At 37.0% G+C, this 21,740-nt stretch overlaps 1 protein-coding gene across 3 annotated transcripts in view; it reads right to left on the bottom strand.

Annotated features, from left to right (window-relative positions):
• Window positions 1-291: 291 nt before the first annotated feature.
• LOC126263184 (heterogeneous nuclear ribonucleoprotein L) overlaps window positions 292-21,740 on the bottom strand; it is a 173,117-nt gene continuing 151,668 nt past the window's right edge. For 2 of the 3 annotated variants that reach the window (XM_049960242.1, XM_049960240.1), the window contains one exon: window positions 5,995-7,612. In XM_049960242.1, coding sequence (XP_049816199.1) covers window positions 7,455-7,612 — 158 coding nt within the window. In that variant the 3' untranslated portion in view covers window positions 5,995-7,454. Of the gene's footprint in view, window positions 4,049-5,994; window positions 7,613-21,740 lie in introns of those variants that run through there. The other variant, XM_049960241.1, reaches the window with a different exon arrangement.

Here is a 21,740-nt window from a genome sequence, read left to right on the forward strand (position 1 = left end):
CATCAATGCACTGATATACCAACCTTCAATTCTTTACTGTTTACTGATTCTCATGAATTCACTAATATTACTGCTCTCTTGCTCACTGGTTAACCAAACCACGCAAGTGACTAAAAGACTAGGAATGCAAACCAGTATCTTAGCTCATTCATATTTATGTATGCTGAAAGAAGTAATGACAAACTTTACACATAGGTGATGTTAATATAACAAATTTTTGTAAATCACACTCTTACAGATCTATCAACATTTGCAGGGAACATTATGGCTTGAAAAGTGAAAAAAGCAGCATAGTTTTGATCATTTTATTGCATAAAATTTACACCTTCTGTCACAGTATCGCATCAAATTTTATTGAAGCTGTTCTGAAAATCTTCCATGGGGAGACACACACACACACACACACACACACACACACACACACACACACACACACACAAAATAAAATTAACTGCTAATGTGAAATATTTTGATACAGTATTCAGTTTGATAACTAAAGCAGCAGCTTACAACTTCACTAAAAATCGTTTGATCTAGTTACAAAACTAGTTTCAGTAGCATACAGAAGTCTTCCAACAAAATATTGCACTGATTAAAAAAACATGGAATAGCTTGATATTTGTGAATTTTATCTACACGTAGTATTTTCAAAAAATGAAGTTATCAAGAGAGGCATACATTTGGAAAACAAAAGGTGTTGTTCTGTCATTTAAAAACAGTTACATGTAGCAATAAAAGGGACTCTTAACAATAACAAATCTAAACCCTTTACAGACTCTGTGATTCTGATGGTCATTTCAAACACGTCTGTATTAATATCTTCACAGTTCTACAAATGCAGCATACATGTAAAGAGACTTGTTAATAATGAAATTTTTAATAAACTAATATTAATTAGTACAGACCTCAATTTAACCATATAGTAAGTGCACAAAATTTAACACTAAGACTATTGGTCTCAATTCACAATATTTTATTGTTTCTGATGTGACACTTAAGTCCATTTGTCCCCCACAGAGGTACTCTAGACCTGATCACTGATTAATCATAACACTATTAAAAATGGCATACATTTTAAAGGTGCACAAAAACTGCTCATAACGACTATTTTTGTATGTTTTAAATTAAATGAATTACAGTTCAGGCTCCAACTGAATCTAACATGAGATCATGCACCTACTAAAAAGTAACTTGCAAAGAAGGTGGAGCCATTGGATAAAGTATAAATACTTCTACATACAGAATCTGCACTATGACACAGAAGACCTTGGTACCACAACAGGTTTGGCTGCAAGTTACTGTAAGTTGCATAAGTAATTACTGATAATAGTCTGCATGGTCCAGATAAACAGTCAAAATATCTACAATGAAATGATCAGTTTCACTTCCAGCACACTTCTCATTACAAGGTTCATTATTTACACATAAACTTAACACACTGACAAATGGAAAGTAGGTAAAGTAATAGCCTGTCCATTACTACACAATAGTTTTTTATGAGGCTTTTTTTTTGGGGGGGGGGGGGGGTTGAGTGAGTGAAAGAAATAACAAACAACCCATGGAATCATTTCGGAACAGGGCTGTTACTGTGTCATAAACAATGTTTACATATTTCACCACACACACACACACACACACACACACACACACACACACACACTTCTGGGTGTTGAAGTCTTGTTTCATTCAGTTAATGACACAACTAGGTTATCTGCAGAAAACACCTAAATAAGCTGAGGCTTGAAACTTGACACTTTAGCATTAATACACTTATTATTTTCTTTTAATTGACTTGAATGGCTTTTCTCATAATCTTACATACTAGTTTGTCTTTATCAGTACTACTAATAAACTATTGCTGTTTGCACCAATGCTACATTACAAGGAAACTGCTTTTCACAAGAATGCTGGAATAATAATAATAATAATAATAATAATAATAAAAGGAATCTTCATGTCCAGTTTTCTTCATATTACTACAAATTTTTTTTTTCTTTCAATACAGTGAGGAAATAAATATCTACAAAAGTAACTTGCTTTGCAGTTCCATTAAAATGTAACTGGCACGAATGAATGTTACAATCATAAATACAAACCACCATTGGATACCTACAGCCACAATATGAATTTCACAACACTGGAATATACTAACTTGTTACTATTATCCATCTACACTATCTATCTTTGTATACATGACAATTCTTAAATTCCATCTACAAATATAAAGCAAATGATATCTTTGTGCATAGTAAATGGCAATGCATATGGTAATAAACTTTACAAAATAGTATAATGATCTTTAGTAAATATGCAGTTTCACTGAAAATGCACTCTTAACATTAAAAAGGTGATGGATAATAATTACTAGACCATAAAATTATCATTTTTACACAGAAGTTCAGTTTTATAAAAGTTTTGGCTATCTTTTCTCAATTCTATTATAGGGCCTCACTGCATAGTTAATTGAATTTGTGTGTCACACCACAACAGCATACACATTTCTCAGGAAGTACATAGAGCACAAAGCAAAATAAAGTAACTAAAACATGCAGATAATAAAGTCAACACCTGCATGGGCAGGTGTGACACTGAAGGCTGAAATTTCAATTTATAGCTCATGCAGTATTTACAATGAAGTTTTTATAATTATTTCCAAAATCTTTGTAATACACACCATTTTCTGTAGGTAAACCACTATATAAAATGATAATACTATTACAGTACGTTATTCTGTAACTGAAGTGTCTGAGAAGTGGTGATGTACGTTCACTCCTCCCCTCTTAACCCTTACAAATTTGCTCGGAATTCTTTGACACCAATAGAAAAATAAACTGTACTGTTATGTAAATCAGTAATATTCCTGTCTAATATGTTGTATTATGATTTTTACAGAGTAATGATGAAACACAGAAAGACTTGCCATTATTGAAAGAGAAACGTGAAAAGTTATTTCAAGGAAAGTTTATTTAGTAATAATAGTACTGTTTCAGCATTTGTACAGCTACTAGCTGTTCATAGCACTTGCTCAACAAACGGGCAACTATATTAAAAACCTCACGCAGACACCACAGTTTGTTACTCATATCCAACCTTATTTATGGCCCGCATCTAATACTGCAGAAGTATGTATCCATCATACAACAGAAATTGCCTTTTACATTTATTTCTGTTATATGATGCTAACTGCCTAATGGACTATTCTTCTCAAAAGAATACTATGATTTTCATTTACGTATAGTTCCAGCCCCTGAGTGCTGCTGTGTAACTAAAATTACTGTCAAGACAGCAAGTAAACATCGCAATTAGCAAATTAAAATATTTTTAACATTTTTTAAATTTGTTACCAAGCTTTACCATCAGCACATAATCTACGGTTTGTTTTCCATATAACAAAAAAATTGCTGGTAGTAGCAGAGCACAAGCCATCTGACATAATTGCAAACTTTTTTCCAACATTAACATTTGAAGCATTTACAAGCACAATGCACTACAAATGTCACAATATCTTTGAGGATTTCAGGCAATTTAAAAAAAAATTAACAGATTTTCAAAAAGAAAAAAAGCAGATGCAATTTGTGTAAACTATGCCACTTTACTCATGGCTTAGCTACTTACACTACTACACAAATCAATGCAGTCCAAAATTAGTTCTCAAAATGTAAGAAATAAGAATTTTGTACATTCCTGAAAACAATAATGTGTTATGTCATTTAGTTAATCAAAAGAAAATACATTTTATCACACATTCTTATCGGCAGAAGTTCATTATGCAGTGAAGTACGTCATGCACATGATTAACAAAATAAGTAATATTACAATGTCATGCAGTAAGCTATGAACAGTTTACAGTTTCGAAACTCCAGACGCAGTCATTTATGACAAGCACATCAATGTAAAATGTAAAGGAGTTTAATGTTCAGTGTAATTCACTGTTAATGTTCACTGTATCCACTGTCTTGGCCATATCTTCTTTTCTTTGTGTGTAATGTAAGCTGAATGTGGTGTTACAGTAGGCAACCCACAGAGGGGGCGCAGAAAGTGTAATTGTCTGAAATGATGCAATGAGAACATGTAGAACATTATATAATGTCAGCAAATAAAAGTTATGTATGAATAGTTTTTGGAAATGTTTATAATTACATACTATAAAAATACCAAGTCACCGATAACCAACTGTGTAATTTAAGTTTCCTCCAGCTACTACCCTGTCAATACTTTTAATTTAGAATTTAAAAAAGTAAAGTCAGTTCTAATTCAGTGAACTTCTACACAAAGAAATATGCATTTAGTTTATAAAAATAAAATGTGAAAGCATCAGACTTTGAAAACTGAATTTTTTCTATAGTTTTAAATGTTTTCAATGAAGCTTCTGTAGCTAACATCTTTATTATTCATTACTATCATTTCTACAATTGTTTAACTGCTTGTTTCAAGTGTACAGGAATTTATGAATGTTACTGTATTACTTTTCATGCTTCACACTTGCACTGAGGAAGTCAAATTCTGCAAGTCTTTACTAAAAACCAAACTTTCTGTCCTACATAGCTGGCGCCAATTAATCTCTAGATTTACCATTACCGTTAGTAAGGGACAGGTTTGCTGCCAATAAATAAACTTTACAGGTTACAATTTTGGTTTTCTGGGTGTACATTTTCCCATTTGGTTGCTTGTAAATTTTTATCAAATGCACAGATTAGTCAATGTGCTATGTATAGCAAAGATTTCTTTAAGTTACAGCAAGTCTGGAAAAAAAAGACCAAATTCTTATCTGACGTGAGAGTTGGGTCCTAATTCATTATCGCAAGCTTATGAGGCATTAATATACAGTTGTAAAGGAAATTTAGTAACTTCTTAATATATGCTTTCATGACAACTATATGGTTTGTATTTAGAGATTTTGATGTAAATTATTGAAGTAGTCCACAAATTTGGTAGAAATGACATCCATGATGAATGCGTGTAAAAATGTCCACTTAGTGCCATTTCAAATTACTGTTAATTCCAAATTGGTATAACAGAAGTACTACAAAAATTGGTTTATGTTTATCATCAATCTTTTGCAATATCTGTTGCAGCCCAAACATGCAAATGGACAGGAAATAAACATCAGCTTTAAGGCCAGTCTTCTGTTGTGAATGACTACCTTTAACTATATAGCTATCTCAAGAATAGAAAAGTGCTGCACTGATTTAATTAACAGTGTAATTATCAACCATCTCCTTTCTGGCAGGATTTAAGTGGTGTTCTGACAAAGGCTCCATGGAAGGTGCTATTAATTATTAAAATATACAGCAATTTCACCAAAGAACAAAATTTTCTGGAACACTGCATTCTTCATATTATGCACATGCTGAAATAAAAGTAAATTCTCAGCACAATTTTGACATTTCAGTATGTCTGAAAACAGAATGGATCTTTCAAAAATCAGTATGAACAGAAAGAAACTTTGTAGTCTGATGTGAAACCCTTTGCGAAAGGTTTACAGCCCTCTGTGACTCATCAACAAATATGGTGCTTATATTCCCACAATGTAACCCCACTATAAAACTCTCGAAGTGTTACAATAGGGACCTCATTCTTTGTGTGGCCAACATTTCCACACAATACCACCATTAAGCCAATCAACTCTCTCTCCACCCCCCCCCCTCCTCCTCCTCCAGCAAGTATGGCACTTGCTATGTCAATAGTCTTCAAAATAGGAAACAAGCATAAGCTGAACCACAGAAGTGATGGCAGCAATGTTAATTCTGTACAACACACACACTATAAAATCAATCTGTTTTATTAACACACACCAGTGCATTACATCCACTCTCACTCACACTCTTTAAATGAACAAACTTCACGAGGAAAATGTTAAACCTGCACTGCAACTGAGCAGGTAAGGAGAGTCCTGCTTTGTTACCATAATGTGTAATGTGATTTATGTTTTAATGTATACTTTCTCAACAAATGAAGCACTACAAAAAGGAAATTGCTGGAAATAACAAATAATAATGTAAAGCAAAATTTTATTTGAACTTATCAGTACAAAAGTAATGGACACCTAAAATGCGGGTATAGGTCTAATTATACAACCTGGACACAGGAACCTTATTTACGGTTAGGATCCTTTATCCAATGCCTTAAAAAATAATACTACCTTAAACTACTGTCTTTCATAAGCAGTGGTTCGTACTGAAAGTACATTTAAATATTTCTCTCTCAAAATATAAGTTTCACATCCATTTAGCAGAACAAAACTGAACTTAACGTCCTAAAACAAAGTCTGCAGGAAGACCAAGGAGTGCAGGACAGCAAATTTACTCGCTATAAGACATGGATACACTACACATTCAATATGTAAAAAACACCAATACATCTTTAAAAATTATGGAATGATACTTTCAAAATAGTATACTTTCCAGATTTTTGTTAAATATATATATGTATATATAAGCACTATATTGATATGTTTTAGATTCACCTCACACTTTAATGTGAGGATTTGTGTTAAGTCTGTTTGCAGCAATGACTATGGCACCATTTATTTGCTGCGCTTTTGGCCTTCCTTCACTTTGTGTTGATCACTGTAAATTTGAACTTTTCCACTTGCTCTCTAGCTTAGCTTTATCTTTCAATCACTGCCAAATTTTTAACACCGATAACTGTTGTTGTATCATATAGTAAAATACAACTCCACATTTCTGCAGCAAATAATGGAAACAATAAAATTCAACCATGATACAAAATTAATCAAGTGCTGCTAAAGAGAAAATATCCAAACATATACATTAGCATTTCAATCACAGTTCTGGAAGTTTTACATGTGTAGATAAAAGTGTTACATAATTTCTAAATGAATATGAAAAACCAAAGAAGAAATGAAAAAGACAATGGGTAACACGAGAGCAAGGAAAAAACTCTTGTCAAAAGAAAGTGGTATCTCAAATGCTACCACAAACCGAATAAATTTAATAGTATTAATGCCAACTGCGAGGTGGAAATGATCATAAATATTCAAAATTAGAATCACACTGAAACAGCTGATGTTTTATAAAACTTCTCACTGTATGTGTTTCTTAAACTAACTGGAAGGGAATTTATATCTGATGAAGTCTTGTCTTTTTGAAAGAAAGGAATATTATCTGTAAACAGAGAAATCTATAGACACACAGTTGCTCTAAGTAACGTAAATTACCCTACATGTTACACATGAAAGAACTACAGCAGACAGCTTTATACGAGTTATTCTGACAATCAACAAAAGGTTGACTTGCATGCTCATCTGTGAAGTATGCATGGGAAAAAAAGTAACTGGAGTGAGCATTCAGGCTGTTCTAAAAGATTTTTTACAAGAGGTCTTTTAATACAAATTTTAATTGAATTTTATCATGTGAAAAAAATAACACTAAGAGCTGCAACTTAATTAAGCATGTAATATTAAAGGACCTTATGAGAAAGCTGAGAAGTGTCTACTGTCCGTTGTTTTGCATCTCGTCTTGCTGTTGTGACTGCTGCTGAGACTGTTGTTGCTGAGATGACTGTTGCTGATCACTTCCATGGCGCATGGAATTTGGAATCTGACGTGATGATGAGAAACAAAGCTTCATGATGTACGGAAATTTTCCACCTGAAACCAAGGAACAACACACCTAATGACCACTGAGTATATATGCTTTATTAATCCAATTATTTTGACGGTTCTTACATCTCTTAATAAAAACAAAATATATGCAGTAGGTCAGTAGCTTACATTAATTGATTATTTTGATCTATGCACTACTGATAAAATTTAGAAACCCCTTTTCAAGACCAAATAAATTAATATTTATATGAATGTAGTGAAGTATTTATTATAAGTGTGAAGATTTTTCTCTAGTGAAAGATAAAGAAACTGTATTGGATACAATCAAAATGATCATCCTGTGCCCGGGGTGGGGTGGGGGGGGCTTACATCACAAATACTGAGGGTGGAATCTGTGCTGCAGATGAGAAACTTTTAAGAAATTACATTAACTTTATATTTCTGTTTTAGTTTACTGAGCAATATCGCATCTAATGTCAAAGTATCTTTATAAATTTATTTTTTTAACAGAAGCAGGCATTTCACTGTATGTTAAACTAGTGACTTAAATTTTTTTCTTTAAAATGAATTTACTGCAAAGGAGCCTGCACCAGTTTATTTAGTATGACATTTTGTTAATTGCCTGTCAATATTAAGGTAGTAATCAAAATCAGTTTAACAGCTGCTTGGGAATTGTTGGTCGATACAGGACAGCAAACCATCAATATGATGTTACGGACAAATTAATTTCATTTACTATTGGACTATTAGACAGGTTACACAAAAGCCATGAAGTATATGGTTACAGTCTGTGCGCCTGAATACAATTTAGCTCCCACCAAGACAGCTTTAACACTGTAAATACATACACAATTCAAAATATTATGGAATGACGAAAAAAAATCAATGTTTGAGTGTTTATTAAATTCTACACAATTCTGATTAAACCAAGACAGCTTTAACACTGTAAATACATACACAATTCAAAATATTATGGAATGACGAAAAAAAATCAATGTTTGAGTGTTTATTAAATTCTACACAATTCTGATTAAAGTTACAATTACATTATTGAGTTTAGAATCAGAAATCCCTGCTGTTTACTGAATTTTAGAATTATGGTCATGTACGATGCTATGTCCCAAAGTAAACCATAGAACACTATTAATACTTTACAAAACAACATGACAACATGTGCCTCCAGTAATTGTGTTTGGAATGTATTTTACAGTGAACTAGATCTCTGGCACTAGACAGATATTACATAACTATTCACAGAGATTGCATGTGTGGGATACAAATTCCTGCCAATACAGACATGACTCCTTGGCCACTAGAGAATTTTATAAAAGTAATTATGCCCCTTTAAAACTCATAAAAACTTGTAATTTTTCAAAGACTCCAGTCAATTTAGGAAGAGGTATTTTATTAGCTATTGCAATAAAATTGTTTCATTAATGAACAACGAAACAGTGTATGTGCCCTCATTAAATACAACACAGAGAATGTCAGCAAATGAATTTATTCAGGGTCACTAACAAGATTTCAAAAATAATTTCAGAATTAATGCTTTATAATCGATTTTGGTCTTACATGGATGGCAGTCTCACGAGACAAGGATATAAAGCTCACATTAATTGTGGTAAACGAGAAACCTGCTTCCTCATCCATTTGTTTCTAAGATAATATTTAGTTTTAACCATATTTTGAAGTACTAAATCACTAATCAACCATGTAGGCAATAAAGCACTTTTGATATGATAATTCATAACTCAATGTAATTTGACTGTTAAACCAGCTACTACTGCAACAATAAGCAACAGCATAGGTAAATTGTTTTTGTATATTGACCCACTACATATTTAGTACTGCTATAATAATGACTGGCACACACAAAGATGATGTGACTTACCAAATGAAAGTGCTGGCAGGTCGACAGACACACAAACAAACACAAACATACACACAGAATTCAAGCTTTCGCAACAAACTGTTGCCTCATCAGGAAAGAGGGAAGGCGAGGGAAAGACGAAAGGATGTGGGTTTTAAGGGAGAGGGTAAGGAGTCATTCCAATCCCGGGAGCGGAAAGACTTACCTTAGGGGGAAAAAAGGACGGGTACACACACACACACACACACACACACACACACACACACACACATAGACACAAGCAGACATATATATATGTGTGTGTGTGTGTGTGTGTGTGTGTGTGTGTGTGTGTTGTCGTCGTCTTCAGTCCTGAGACTGGTTTGGTGCAGCTCTCCATGCTACTCTATCCTGTGCAAGCTTCTTCATCTTCCAGTACCTATTGCAGCCTACATCCTTCTGAATCTGCTTAGTGTATTCATCTCTTGATCTCCCTCTACGATTTTTACCCTCCACGCCGCCCTCCAGTACTAAATTGGTGATCCCTTGATGCCTCAGAACATGTCCTACCAACCGATCCCTTCTTCTACTCAAATTGTGTCACAAACTTATCTTCATCCCAATTCCATTCAATACCTCCTCATTAGTTATGTGATCTACCCATCTAATCTTCAGCATTCTTCTGTAGCACCACATTTTGAAAGCTTCTATTCTCTTGCCCAAACTAGTTATCATCCATGTTTCACTTCCATACATGGCGACACTCCATACAAATACTTTCAGAAACGACTTCCTGACATTTAAATCCATACTCGATGTTAACAAATTTCTCTTCTTCAGAAACACTTTCCTTGCCATTGCCAGTCTACATTTTATATCTTCTCTACTTGGACCATCATCAGTTATTTTGCCCCCCCCCCCCCCAAATAGCAAACCACCTTTACTACTTTAATTGTCTCATTTCCTAATCTAATACCCTCAACATCACCCGACTTAATTCGACTACATTCCATTATCCTCGTTTTGCTTTTGATGATGTTCGTCTTTTACCCTCCTTTCATAACACCGTCCATTCCGTTCAACTGCTCTTCCAAGTCCTTTGCCGTCTCTGACAGAATTACGATGTCTTAGACGAACCTCAAAGTTTATTTCTTCTCCATAGATTTTAATACCTACTCCGAATTTTTCTTTTGTTTCCTTTACTGCTTGCTCAATATACAGATTGAATAACATCGCGGAGAGGCTACAACCCTATCTCACTCCCTTCCCAACTACTGCTTCCCTTTCATGTCCCTCGACTCTTACAACTGCCATCTGCTTTCTGTACAAATTGCAAATAGCCCCCGGCCACCTTTAGAATTTGAAACAGAGTATTCCAGTCAACATTGTCAAAAGCTTTCTCGAAGTCTACAAAGGCTAGAAACATAGGTTTGCCTTTCCTTAATCTAGCTTCTAAGGTAAGTCGTAGGGTCAGTATTGCCTCACGTGTTCCAATATTTCCATGGAATCCAAACCGATCTTCCCCGAGGTCAGCTTCTACCAGTTTTTCCATTCGTCTAAAGAATTCGCATTAGTATTTTGCAGCTGTGACTTATTAAACTAATAGTTCGGTAATTTTCACATCTGTCAACACCTGCTTTCTTTGGGATTGGAATTATTATATTCTTCTTGAAGTCTGAGGGTATTTCACCTGTCTCATACATCTTGCTCACCAGATGGTAGAGTTTTGTCAGGAATGGCTCTCCCAAGGCCGTCAGTAGTTCTAATGGAATGTTGTCTACTCCCAGGGCCTTGTTTCGACTCAGGTCTTTCAGTGCTCTGTCACTCTTCACGCAGTATCGTATCTCCCATTGCATCTTCATCTACATCCTCTTCCATTTCCATAATATTGTCCTCAAGTACATCACCCTTGTGTAGACCCTTTATATACTCCTTCCACCTTTCTGCCTTCCCTTCTTTGCTTAGAACTGGGTTTCCATCTGAGCTCTTGATATTCATACAAGTGGTTTTCTGTTCTCCAAAGGTCTCTTTAATTTTCCTGTAGGCAGTATCTATCTTACCCCTAGTGAGACAAGCCTCTACATCCTTACATTTGTCCTCTAGCCATCCCTGCTTAGCCATTTTGCACTTCCTGTCGATCTCATTTTTTGAGACGTTTGTATTCCTTTTTGCCTGCTTCATTTACTGCATTTTTATATTTTCTCCTTTCATCAATTAAATTCTAATTTTTCTTCTGTAATCAAGGATTTCTATTAGCCCTCGTCTTTTTACCTACTTGATCCTCTGCTGCCTTCACTATTTCACTCCTCAAAGCTACCCATTCTTCATCTACTGTATTTCTTTCCCCCATTCCTGTCAATTGTTCCCTTATGCTCTCCCTGAAACTCTGTACAACCTCTGGTTCTTTCATTTTATCCAAGTCCCATCTCCTAAAATTCCCACCTTTTTGCAGTTTCTTCAGTTTTAATCTACAGTTCATAACCAATAGACTGTGGTCAGAGTCCACATCTGCCCCTGGAAACGTCTTACAATTTAAAACCTGGTTCCTAAATCGCTGCCTTACCATTATATTATCTATCTGAAACGTGTCAGGATCTCCATGCTTCTTCCATGTATACAGCCTTCTTTTATTATTCTTGAACCAAGAGTTAGCAATGATTAAGTTGTGCTCTGTGCAAAATTCTACCAGACAGCTTCCTCTTTCATTTCTTACCCCAAATCCATATTCACCTACTACATTTCCTTCTCTCCCTTTTCCTACTACCGAATTCCAGTCACCCATGACTACTAAATTTTCGTTTCCCTTCACTACCTCAATTATTTCTTTTTATCTCATCATACATTTCTCCAAGCTCTTCTCATCTGCAGAGCTAGTTAGCATATGAACTATTACTACTGTAGTAGGCGTGGGCTTCGTGTCTATCTTGGCCACAATAATGCGTTCACTAATATGTATATATATATCTTGTTATTACTGGCAGTCTCATTTTTAATATTTTTCAATAAATCTACGTTATATTAAAGACTGTCGGACAACTAGTAATGGAACTTATAGTAGTAGAAACAAGCACACACAGTAAGACCAGAAGATCCAGCTGCTGGCTGTTAAAGTGTTAATTGGGAACTTTTTGACCGGAATGTTTACTTTTGCAAAACCTTCAATGTTTTTTTCTTCCAAAATGGCCTTTGCTTTCTTTGTTGGGCTGTATTTAAACTTAAAAAAGTGATTGTTCTGTTGAAAAGCAGCAGTGCTTTCCCAATCATGAACTGAATGCTTCTCTGATTTAAGATGTATGTAGGCATCACTGGTCTTTTCCTGACTAATTTCATGATCTGCAGAATGTTAATTTTGACCCTTTGTAGGCATTCATAGCTGCGAGACCCATGCCAGATACTGCTACAGCCTCTTAGTGTAAGAAGTAGAACTGAATTTAACTATTTGAACATTAGCGAAAAAGAGTTCAGCGCAGTCAAAAATCATTACTGATTATGTCATTGACCAGCTGAAGTGCAGGGTGCAGACACACTGGGCTACTGCAGCAGCTTGCTGCAACCAGAAACAAAGTAGAGTTTTGACGGACAGAGGGAAGAGGAACGACGCACAGAAACAAGCCCTGCCTCCCTTTCGCAGGGCAGTAGCCTACACCCGTCTTCTGCAAAAGCTAAACTGACACAATGTAACAGGAATTAATGATTTCTTCTTATGTTTTAAGGGCGGTAATCCAAATCTCCCCCATGAACCATGGACCTTGCCGTTGGTGGGGAGGCTTGCGTGCCTCAGCGATACAGATGGCCGTACCGTAGGTGCAATGACAACGGAGGGGTATCTGTTGAGAGGCCAGACAAACATGTGGTTCCTGAAGAGGGGCAGCAGCCTTTTCAGTAGTTGCAAGGGCAACAGTCTGGATGATTGACTGATCTGGCCTTGTAACATTAACCAAAACGGCCTTGCTGTGCTGGTACTGCGAACGGCTGAAAGCAAGGGGAAACTACAGCCGTAATTTTTCCCGAGGGCATGCAGCTTTACTGTACGATTGAATGATGATGGTGTCCTCTTGGGTAAAATATTCCGGAGGTAAAATAGTCCCCCATTCGGATCTCCGGGCGGGGACTACTCAAGAGGATGTCGTTATCAGGAGAAAAAAAAACTGGCGTTCTACGGATCGGAGCGTGGAATGTCAGATCCCTTAATCGGGCAGGTAGGTTAGAAAATTTAAAAAGGGAAATGGATAGGTTAAAGTTAGATATAGTGGGAATTAGTGAAGTTCGGTGGCAGGAGGAACAAGACTTCTGGTCAGGTGACTACAGGGTTATAAACACGAAATCAAATATGGGTAATGCAGGAGTAGGTTTAATAATGAATAAAAAAAATAGGAGTGCGGGTTAGCTACTACAAACAGCATAGTGAACGCATTATTGTGGCCAAGATAGACACAAAGCCCATGCCTACTACAGTAGTACAAGTTTATATGCCAACTAGCTCTGCAGATGATGGTGAAATTGATGAAATGTATGACGAGATAAAAGCAATTATTCAGGTAGTGAAGGGAGACGAAAATTTAATAGTCATGGGTGACTGGAATTCGTCAGTAGGAAAAGGGAGAGAAGGAAACATAGTAGGTGAATATGGATTGGGAAGAAGAAATGAAGGAGGAAGCCGCCTTGTAGAATTTTGCACAGAGCATAACTTAACCATAGCTAACACTTGGTTCAAGAATCATAAAAGAAGGTTGTATACCTGGAAGAATCCTGGAGATACTAAAAGGTATCAGATTATATAATGGTAAGACAGAGATTTAGGAACCAGGTTTTAAATTTTAAGACATTTCCAGGGGCAGATATGGATTCTGACCACAATCTCTTGGTTATGAACTGCAGATTGAAACTGAAGGAACCGCAAAAAGGTGGGAATTTAAGGAGATGGGACCTGTATAAACTGAAAGAACGAGAGGTTGTAGAGAGTTTCAGAGAGAGCATAAGGGAACAACTGACAGGAATGGGGGAAAGAAATACAGTAGAAGAAGAATGGGTAGCTCTGAGGCATGAAGTAGTGAAAGCAGCAGAGGATCAAGTAGGTAAAAAGACGAGGGCTAATAGAAATCCTTGATTACAGAAGAAAAATTAGAATTTAATTGATGAAAGGAGAAAATATAAAAATGCAGTAAATGAAGCAGGCAAAAAGGAATACAAACGTCTCAAAAAATGAGATCGACAGGAAGTGCAAAATGGCTAAGCAGGGATGGCTAGAGGACAAATGTAAGGATGTAGAGGCTTGTCTCACTAGGGGTAAGATAGATACTGCCTACAGGAAAATTAAAGAGACCTTTGGAGAACAGAGAACCACTTGTATGAATATCAAGAGCTCAGATGGAAACCCAGTTCTAAGCAAAGAAGGGAAGGCAGAAAGGTGGAAGGAGTATATAAAGGGTCTACACAAGGGTGATGTACTTGAGGACAATATTATGGAAATGGAAGAGGATGTAGATGAAGATGCAATGGGAGATACGATACTGCGTGAAGAGTGACAGAGCACTGAAAGACCTGAGTCGAAACAAGGCCCTGGGAGTAGACAACATTCCATTAGAACTACTGACGGCCTTGGGAGAGCCATTCCTGACAAAACTCTACCATCTGGTGAGCAAGATGTATGAGACAGGTGAAATACCCTCAGACTTCAAGAAGAATATAATAATTCCAATCCCAAAGAAAGCAGGTGTTGACACATGTGAAAATTACCAAACTATCAGTTTAATAAGTCACAGCTGCAAAATACTAACGCGAATTCTTTACAGACGAATGGAAAAACTGGTAGAAGCGGACCTCGGGGAAGATCAGTTTGGATTCCGTAGAAATGTTGGAACACGTGAGGCAATACTAACCTTACAACTTATCTTAGAAGAAAGATTAAGGAAAGGCAAACCTACGTTTCTAGCATTTGTAGACTTAGAGAAAACGTTTGACAATGTTGACTGGAATACTCTTCCAAATTCTGAAGGTGGCAGGGGTAAAATACAGGGAGCGAAAGGCTATTTACAATTTGTACAGAAAGCAGATGGCAGTTACAAGAGTCGAGGGACATGAAAGGGAAGCAGTGGTTGGGAAGGGAGTGAGACAGGATTGTAGCCTACCCTGATGTTATTCAATCTGTATATTGAGCGGGCAATAAAGGAAACAAAAGAAAAGTTCGGAGTAGGTATTAAAATCCATGGAGAAGAAATAAAAACTTTAAGGTTCGCCGATGACATTGTAATTCTGTCAGAGACAGCAAAGGACTTGGAAGACCAGTTGAACGGAATGGACAGTGTCTTGAAAGGAGGATATAAGATGAACATCAACAAAAGCAAAACGAGGATAATGGAATTTAGCCAAACTAAATCAGGTGATGCTGAGGGGATTAGATTAGGAAATGATACACTTAAAGTAGTAAAGGAGTTTTGCTATTTAGGGAGTAAAATAACTGATGATGGTCGAAGTAGAGAGGATATAAAATGTAGACTGGCAATGGGAAGGAAAGCGTTTCTGAAGAAGAGAAATTTGTTAACATCGAGTATAGATTTTAGTGTCAGGAAGTCGTTTCTGAAAGTATTTGTATGGAGTGTAGCCATGTATGGAAGTGAAACATGGACGATAACCAGTTTGGACAAGAAGAGAATAGAAGCTTTCGAAATGTGGTGCTACAGAAAAATGCTGAAGATAAGGTGGGTAGATCACGTAACTAATGAGGAGGTATTGAATAGGATTGGGGAGAAGAGAAGTTTGTGGCACAACTTGACTAGAAGAAGGGATCGGTTGGTAGGGCATGTTTTGAGGCATCAAGGGATCACAAATTTAGCATTGGAGGGCAGCGTGGAGGGTAAAAGTCGTAGAGGGAGACCAAGAGATGAATACACTAAGCAGATTCAGAAGGATGTAGGTTGCAGTAGGTACTGGGAGATGAATAAGCTTGCACAGGATAGAGTAGCATGGAGAGCTGCATTAAACCAGTCTCAGGACTGAAGACCACAGCAGCAGCAGCAGCAGCAGCAATCCAAATCCTTGATTGACCAGGATTAGCCACTTCACTTATTTCAAATTAAGAAAACAACACACCAAACATTTGGTGACTACTACCACCAAATGCTTGTCGAGATTTAAAGAATACTATTAACGATGTAGTTCAGGCCTGACCTCTAGTGATATTCCATGCAACCCACAGTTCAAATCATCCTAATTTGCCACATTAAAAGGGTCTGCATTATGCCATCATCTGAATTTTAGCTAACATACATATGGCCAAATACTATTTTCCATTACGCGGCGTTTATTGTAACTAGAGTATTCAGCCACCCACAACTGGCATGGCACCAGTTCACTGAGTGTACTGAAAGCATTCATACTCTATTTGGCAAGCAGTTTCTTACACACATTATCTTTCCAAACTGAGCTTATATGAAATAGTGTCTATTGAGCACTTTTAGAATTCCAGGCAGAACTTGCATGTTTTGTCTTCATCACAAAATAGAAATTTTTCTGGTCTGTAAGTGATCACTAGATGCATAGGTGATATATTCACTACAGTAGTGCTAGATTTGGGTGCTACCATGAATGTTCTATCCATAAATTTGTGAACCAGATCTCCAAGCATCAAGTGGGAGGTCCAAGTGTACTACTAACACTAGGAAATGTAGCAATATCATGTGTTTACCTAGTAGTGGATTTTTTTTTTTGATAACTTACAGTATATTTAGAATGGAGTTTGTCCGTGAAAGGGATGCAATGATCAACCTTTCAGCTGGGGTGTGCTACTTGGATATTGATGATATGAAGACAGAACTGCAAGAGACTACCTAAACCCACGGTAAAATACTTCCAGTGGATATAGATTCATATAAGCAGTGGAATGCATTATACCTACACAGCTACTTTAATTGCTTTCTGTGACCGATATTAAGGAGTAAATAAGCTGAAAATCAACAGCCTACATAGTTAACTGGTACACAATGTAATGATTTGAAGCACAGACCATAGATAACAGACTGCAATGATGATGTTATATTGAAACCAACATCTAAGTCATATGATTCGGGGCAGGAAGCCGAGTTTGTTATCATATGCTATGGAAAGTGAAGCTGATATTACACTTTCTCTAATTTATAGCTGAAATCAAAGCATTGATTTTAACAATAAAACAACTCCTCTTATTGTTGTTATGCAACACCTACTACAGTTGAAGTAAGTTCTCTGATGTATCTAATATTAATGCAATTGTTATCAGTTTTATACAGGGTGGTCCATTGATAGTGACTGGGCCAAATATCTCACGAAATAAGCATCAAACGAAAAAACTACAAAGAACGAAACTAGTCTGGCTTGAAGGGAGAACCAGATGGCGCTATGGTTGGCCCGCTAGATGGCGCTACCATAGGTCACACGGATATCAACTGCGCTTTTTTTTTTGTTTATAAAAATAGGAACCCCCTTTTTTAATTACATATTCGTGTAATGCGTAAAGAAATATGAATGTTTTAGTTGGACCACATTTTTCACTTTGCGATAGATGGTGCTGTAATAGTCAGAAACGTGTAAGTACGTGGTATCACGTAACATTCCGCCAGTGCGGACGGTATTTGCTACGTGATACATTACCCGTGTTAAAAATGGACCGTTTACCAATTGCAGGAAAGGTCAATATCATGTTGGTGTATGGCTATTGTGATCAAAATGCCCAACAGGCGTGTGCTACGCATGTTGCTCGGTATCCTGGACGACATCATCCAAGTGTCCAGACCGTTCGCCGGATAGTTACGTTATTTAAGGAAACAAGAAGTGTTCAGTCACATGTGAAACGTCAACCACGACCTGCAACAAATGATGATGCTCAAGTAGGTGTTTTAGCTGCTGTCGCAGCATATCCGCACATCAGTAGCAGACAAACTGTGCGAGAATCGCGAATATCAAAAACTTATGTGTTGAGAATGCTACATCAACATCGACTGCACCCATACCATATGTTTATGCACAAGGAATTGCATGGCAACGACTTTGAACGTCGTACCCACTTCTGCCACTGGGCACAAGAGAAATTACGGAACGGTGAAATTTTTGGCACGCATTCTATTTAGCGATGAAGCATCATTCACCAACAATGGTAACTTAAACTGGCACAATATGCACTATTGGGCAACAGAAAATACAAGACTGATGTGACTTGTGGAACATCAGCAACCTTGGTGGGTTAATGTATGGTGCGGCATTATGGGAGGAAGGATAATTTGCCTCATTTTATCGATGGCAATCTAAATGGTGCAATGTATGCCGATTTCCTACGTAATGATCTGCCGATGTTACTACAAGATGTTTCACTGCATAACAGAATGGCGAGGTACTTCCAACATTATGGATGTCTGGCACATAGCTCGCATGTGGTTTAAGCGATATTGAATAGCGTATTTCATGACAGGTGGATTGGTCGTCGAAGCACCATACCATGGCCTGCACGTTCACCGGATCTGACTTTCCTGGATTTCTTTCTGTGGGGAAAGTTGAAGGATATTTGCTATCATGATCCACCGACAACGGCTGACAACATGCGTCAGCGCATTGTCAATGCATGTGTGAACATTACGGAAGACTAACTACCTGCTGTTGAGAGGAATGTCGTTGCATGTATTGCCAAGTGCACTGAGACTGATGGACATAATTTTGAGTATTTACTGCATTAATGTGGTATTTACAGGTAATCACGCTGCAACAGCATGCGTTCTCAGAAATGGTAAGTTCACAGAGGTACATATCACATTGGAACAACCGAAATAAAATGTTAAATCGTACCTACGTTCTGTATTTTAATTTAAACACCTACCTGTAACCAACTGTTCACCTAAAATTGTGATGTATATTTTTGTGATTAGTGACTATTACAACGCCATCTACCACAAAGCGAAAAAAGTGGTCCAACTAAAACATTCATATTTCTTTACGTACTACACCAATTTGTAATAAAAGAATGGGGTTCCTTTTTTTAAAAACGCAGTTGATATCTGTTTGACCTATGGCAGCACCACCTAGCAGGCCTACCATAACACCATCTGGTTTCTCCCTTCAAACTTGACAAGTTTAGGTTCTTTGTAGTTTTTTCGTTTGATGCTTATTTCACGAGATATTTGGCCCGGTCACGATCAATGGACCAGCCTGTATATGGCAAGGTGAAACATACTGATAGTTCTGTTTACAAGCAACAGAATTACAATTCTTCAGTGAATATATTCTACATCTACATTTATACTCCGCAAGCCACCCAACGGTGTGTGGCGGAGGGCACTTTACGTGCCACTGTCATTACCTCCCTTTCCTGTTCCAGTCGCGTATGGTTCGCGGGAAGAATGACTCCCGGGAAGCCTCTGTGAGCACTTGAATCTCTCTAATTTTACAGTCGTGATCTCCTCGGGAGGTATAAGTAGGGGTAAGCAATATATTCGATACCTCATCCAGAAACGCACCCTCTCTAAAGTTGGAGAGCAAGCTACACCGCATTGCAGAGCGCCTCTCTTGCAGAGTCTGCCACTTGAGTTAGCTAAACATCTCCGTAACGCTATCACGCTTACCAAATAACCCTGTGACAAAACGCGTCACTCTTCTTTGGATCTTCTCTATCTCCTCTGTCAACCCGACCTGGTACGGATCCCACACTGATGAGCAACACTCAAGTATAGGTCGAACGAGTGTTTTGTAAGCCACCTCCTTTGTTGGACTACATTTTCTAAGGACTCTTCCAATGAATCTCAACCTGGCACCCACCTTACCAACAATTTATTTTATACGATCATTCCACTTCAAATCATTCCGCACGCACACTCCCAGATATTTTACAGAAGTAACTGCTACCAGTGTTTGTTCCGCTATCATATAATCATACAATAAAGGATCCTTCTTTCTATGTATTCGCAATACATTGCATTTGTCTACGTTAAGGGTCAGCTGCCACTCCCTGCACCAAGTGCCTATCCACTGCAGATCTTTCTGCAAATTTTCTAATGCTGCAACTTCTCTGTATACTACAGCATAACCCGCGAAAAGCAGCAGGGAACTTCCGACACTATCTAGTACGTCATTTATATATATTCTGAAATATATATTGCACCATATTGTTGCACCATGAGTCTTTAGTTCACTTGTGAGAAGACAATATAAGTTTGGCAGACAGCATTAGTTCTCTGATGATTCAACAGTCCATGTGAAATTTTTTTGTTATGCTTTTATAAGAAACAATAAGTTTTGTTCTATAATGTCTAGCTTCTACAGAAAATAAGCATTTATATTTTATGACTGGCTACATATAGTGATGCTAATAAGTAAGGCAAGCAAAATGTTGCCCATGTACATTAAAGAATCTTCTGGGGAAACAATGGTTTACCACACAAGAACTGGTTTTATAGGTACAATAGCCTATATATCTTTAGCTTTGTATGATGCTATCACATGCATATCTGCACCAGTAACGACTTTTATATCTACTGACAAAATCAGTTAAGATGAGAAGACAAGCTGGAAGTGTTTTTCAGTGCTGTGAGAGAAGTGGGTAGGGGGAACGGAAGGGCACAGATTATGTCTGGCAGTTAGAAGCTGCTTTCAAGAATTTTTTTTGTACACATTCAGATTGTTGCATCTACTAGTGCTCCTGGCTCTGCCACTGTAATAAATTACAACTGTGATTATTATCTCATCCAGTTTCTTTCACTTTGTATTTGGCCAGGAAAAAAAGTAGAGAGCCACTTGGCAGATTGTACTATGTTCTAATGTTTCTAGTGCTGGGATCCAACACAAAAACAGTGCAAAAAGGGCTAGAAAGTATTTGAAAAATCATGTTTTTTACTGTAAAAATCCTTTGACTAAACAATATTGATAAACAAAGTGATTGTATTATTACCATCAGTTTCTTCATTTTCTGTTGTGTTCATCGCTGATCTATGGAAACAGAAGTAACAACCTACATGTATGCTCATTGAAGTCTTGTTTTGTTGCCTACAGATCTCACTAACTGACAAAAATCTCAGTCGTGTAACAGTACTATTTCACTGTCCCTGCAGTGATACTTCTGGGAGCTGAATGTTAGGAGGGATGTTGGTCTAAATGTTAAACTATGAAAGGCTGTAGATTTTAAGATAACAATGTTTATCTTTAACTACAGAAATTCTCTCTCTACTCAACTTTTCTCAAATATTATATATTGTTTTTCTGTCTGTATTGGATGAAAGGAAAGTCAGAATACAAACTATTATTTTGTGTAAAAACCAGACTTGTGGATATGAATTGATTTACTTTTCTTACAAAAATCATAAAAAACAT

The sequence above is a fragment of the Schistocerca nitens genome, chromosome 6 (genome assembly GCF_023898315.1).
Source record: "Schistocerca nitens isolate TAMUIC-IGC-003100 chromosome 6, iqSchNite1.1, whole genome shotgun sequence".
In the NCBI taxonomy this organism is placed as follows: domain Eukaryota; kingdom Metazoa; phylum Arthropoda; class Insecta; order Orthoptera; family Acrididae; genus Schistocerca; species Schistocerca nitens.